The following is a 4046-nucleotide window of genomic DNA, read 5'->3' as shown; positions in this document are numbered from 1 at the left end:
GTTCTGAGTAGTTTTCTTTGTCTTTCTTCTTGTCTTGAGATTTGTGAAATGGTGATTTGAATTGGTTGAGCCATGAAAATATTAAAGAAGTTGTGAAGATTTTTTCACTTCGAACTTAATTTACTTTCAATCTGGCAAATTGATTTGTTAAAATATGTTGAGTTTTACAATTAAAGTGAAGATTACATCCAAGATTCAGGGAGTTCAAAATCCTTGGAAGTTGGGTGCAAATAAATAGGGAAATAAAATTATCGGGCGTAGCATTGGAGTTTTTAGAGTGACAGACTAAAATCCTCAATTCAGTCCTATCGTTTGGGTGTTGAAGTGTAGATGTTAGCCCTCAAGCGAGGGAAACGTGAGAGCTTCGAAGTAAGAGCCGATATCCTCAGCCGATATCCTTCCCGCATAGCCGCAGATTCAGTAAACAAGCGTAGGATTAATCAATGTTCTTTAAGCCTGGACCAAATGGTAAAGAATAGGTATGCTCCTATATGACACAATACAATTTAAACTGATTCACTTTATCCATTCACTATAATTTCTTGACAAGGAGAATAATGTTTTCTTATATATTGAATATCACATTAGAAACTTTATTAGTATAATTAGTTATTCAAGAATTATCAAAATTACATATTTATTTCAATTGTCTATTAGTGACAGATAAATAATTTGAATTACATTGTTGTGATTAAGTATTGATTTTTAAAAATCTTAGTTCGTAGTTCTAATATTACTCCCTGTTGGATCGATATCTAGGACTCCACTAGAGCCATATATTACTTGAACGATACGTATACTTGCGTTGATAAGTGTGACTTTATCATTGTTGAATATTTTATATATATATCTTTAACGAATCTATAACCGTTATTAAGTTTTTGGTGTCAATGCTGAGGAATTAAATCTTCTAACAGCAGTATTAAATACTTGTATTTTTAAGCATATATAAAGTCATTGTCAACCACATAACGTCTCAGTTCACTTGCACCCCTACATAGACCTTAGTAGGTCACTAAAAAAACATTATTTAGTCACTAAGGTTGAGTGAAAGATTTTAATAACAACTAATAGTCACACAGTGCGCGGTGAAAAGCTACAATAGTAATTAATCAGATGAGCCATAGTGACTCACAATAAGCGAGTCAATTAGTCACATAATCTTTATTGGAAGATTATAACGACATTGATCAGTCACGTTGATCGTAATCAGAAGCTGCAGTAGAACCTGATCACATAAAACGAAGTGGGTTACTGCAAGAGCATCAATTAGTGGAAGCCTACAATGACAACAATGGATCACATAGAACTATAATAACAATAATTGATCACATATGATATAGTGAATGACTGTAACGATAGTGGTTGCCAATAGAGGCCTACTAAGAGGCTGCAATGATAACAGTTGACCATATAAATTATGGTGAGAATCTACAGTTTGCCCACATATGCAATAATGGGGCACTCCAAGAGCGTCAGTTGGCCGCATAAACTGTAGTCGAAGGTTGCAATGAAGCTAGCGAGTCATTGTAAGGTGTTAGTTGACCACATACTGTATTGAAAGGTTGTAATGACACAAATTAATCACATACAATAGATTGGAAATTTATAGTAGTGAGTCACTGTAAGAGCGTTAGTTGATCTCATGTGTCGTAGTGGGCTATTATAAGAGTGCCAATTGCAGAGTTATAATAAAAGATTATAATGACGGCAATTGATTACATATGTTGTATCAAAATGTTACGATAACAACAATTGATTATATAAACTATAATAGAAGGGTAGAATGATAGTAGTTGACCACATAAATCTAGTAGGAGGCTACAATGTCAGCACTTGGCCATATAGGATGTAGTCGATAACCACAAGGCTAATTCACATTTTTTTTTATTTCTATATAAATACATGTATTCATATTAATATCACTTTAATGCCAAAAATTTAAGCACTAATTAAAAATTTATGCATGTAAATATAACAATTTAGACGCTAGAAATGTATGTAAATATTGGTTGCCAATCGAGCTGAGATAAATGATCAAAATAAATCCATAATTCAAGAAATAAAAACATGAGAACCTGCGGACGGAGCAATCCCGTCTATTCAGACTTTAAAAATCGTGCATAAATCGCACTACTAACTACAGAGATAAAACATCCTTATGAAAATAAAGCTTAGAGCATTAGACAATAATAATCAGACCAGAAATGGCATTAAGCACCGCAAGAAAGGAAACACAAAATAGATAATAAACTAACACAAGCAAAACAAAAAACGAAGGCACAGTCACTCCAACGACTGCCACATTCCAAACAGCCTCAGTGGCTATGACTCCCCGGTAGCTTCTCCTTAATCTTCTCAATTATACCCTTCTTCTCATGCGTCTGCTCCCCCGTAGCCACTCCATGATCAAAATGCTGCTGCTGCTGATTCTGCTCATTCTTATGTCCTCCCGGCAACTTCTCCTTAAGCTTATCCTTCACACTCTTCTTCTTCCTCCTTCCCCCCAATCCATCGTCCTCCGAAGAGCTCGACGAAGAACTCGAGCTCCCCGACCGCCTCAGCACCCCTGGCTCACCATGGAGGTTCTGGCCTCCAGTTTTGTGTTCGCCGATACCACCAGTGTGGTGGTGATCAACGTAGCCAACGTTACCGTGGCCAGAGATGGGGTTGCCGTGCTCATCATGAAGCTTCTGGCCTCCGTGATCGCCGATGCCCCCGGTGTGGTGATGAATGGGGTTGCCTGATGGATCCATCTCTGTCTACGAGGTTAAAGAATTCCTCCTCTCTTGATGCACTTCAGATGTGCTTGCAATTTGTGAGGAGTTTTGTGGGGGAGGAGTGGTTTTATTAGAGAAAGATTGGGGGAGGGGTGACGCGTAGCAGCTTGTGGTGTGCGGACAGGATGAGGCCACCGACGCGGGTGGACGGACGTGATGAATTTTATCGTACGGTTGGTTTGTGTTGGGGTTAGAATGGGGCGACGCGTGTGGGATCAGGGATGGGGACTGGCGAGGTGGCGTCTTTTGGAGCATCTACGTGTGAGGACAAATGTGCCGACGTGATTTTTGGATAGGGGCTAGCTTCATCGTCTTTTTCTTCACCTTCAATCACTGACCATACTCCTAGTGAACGCAAGATTATCTTCATCTTGACAGCCCATATGCTGTAGTTCGTTTCACTTAACGTTGGAAATTGGATTGGGATTGAGGCTCCTCTTGCCGTCGGTTTGATGACAGCAAGTGACTTAGATGGATCTCCATCATTTCCGACCATTTCTTTGACACCTTCGCTCTGATACCAAATGTTGGTTTTCAAAACCAAACTTTAAACGCCAACAAAAATGGAGGGTTTTTTTTAGTAGTTCACACCCTCTACATTTTCTGGTTTAATTTATAAGTAAATACATCACATTTTTCTGAAAATAAAACTAACTAACCACTTAACGGTTTTCCTAATCACCTAACCACAAAACGGTTTTCAAAACTTCCTAATCCACATGAAAAATGTGCAAAAATACATAAACAATTTCTAGAGACAACTAGATTAACACAATACATTAGACAATAATAATCAGACCAGAAATGGCATTAAGCACCGCAAGAAAGGAAACACAAAATAGATAATAAACTAACACAAGCAAAAGAAAAAACGAAGGCACAGTCACTCCAACGACTGCCACATTCCAAACAGCCTCAGTGGCTATTAATCCCAGGTAGACGCCCAGGTAGCTTCTCCTTAATCTTCTCAATTATACCCTTCTTCTCATGCGTCTGCTCCCCCGTAGCCACTCCATGATCAAAATGCTGCTGCTGCTGATTCTGCTCATTCTTATGTCCTCCCGGCAACTTCTCCTTAAGCTTATCCTTCACACTCTTCTTCTTCCTCCTTCCCCCCAATCCATCGTCCTCCGAAGAGCTCGACGAAGAACTCGAGCTCCCCGACCGCCTCAGCACCCCTGGCTCACCATGGAGGTTCTGGCCTCCAGTTTTGTGTTCGCCGATACCACCAGTGTGGTGGTGATCAACGTAGCCAACGTTACCGTG

General features: G+C 39.4%; 2 protein-coding genes across 2 annotated transcripts; both read right to left on the bottom strand.

Annotated features, from left to right (window-relative positions):
• Positions 1-2054: 2054 nt before the first annotated feature.
• Positions 2055-2903, bottom strand: LOC110019094 (dehydrin DHN1-like). Its single transcript, XM_020716661.1, has one exon. It carries the CDS (start codon positions 2754-2756, stop codon positions 2319-2321), a length of 438 nt encoding a protein of 145 aa, XP_020572320.1. The 5' UTR covers positions 2757-2903; the 3' UTR covers positions 2055-2318.
• Positions 2904-3695: 792 nt separating this feature from the next.
• LOC110019103 (dehydrin Rab25-like) lies at positions 3696-4046 on the bottom strand (the record flags this gene model as incomplete). The annotated part of the gene is made up of 1 exon (XM_020716672.1): positions 3696-4046. A coding segment is annotated over one exon (351 nt), but the record flags the coding sequence as incomplete, so codon positions are not given.

This window comes from Phalaenopsis equestris, unplaced genomic scaffold (assembly GCF_001263595.1).
Source record: "Phalaenopsis equestris unplaced genomic scaffold, ASM126359v1 Scaffold000047, whole genome shotgun sequence".
Lineage (NCBI taxonomy): Eukaryota > Viridiplantae > Streptophyta > Magnoliopsida > Asparagales > Orchidaceae > Phalaenopsis > Phalaenopsis equestris.
This window is presented reverse-complemented; position numbering and strand designations above follow the sequence as displayed.

Coding starts and splice junctions, on each gene's coding strand:
- LOC110019094 (XM_020716661.1), bottom strand. CDS start 2,756: ATGGATCCATCAGGCAACCCCATTCATCACCACACCGGGGGCATCGGC.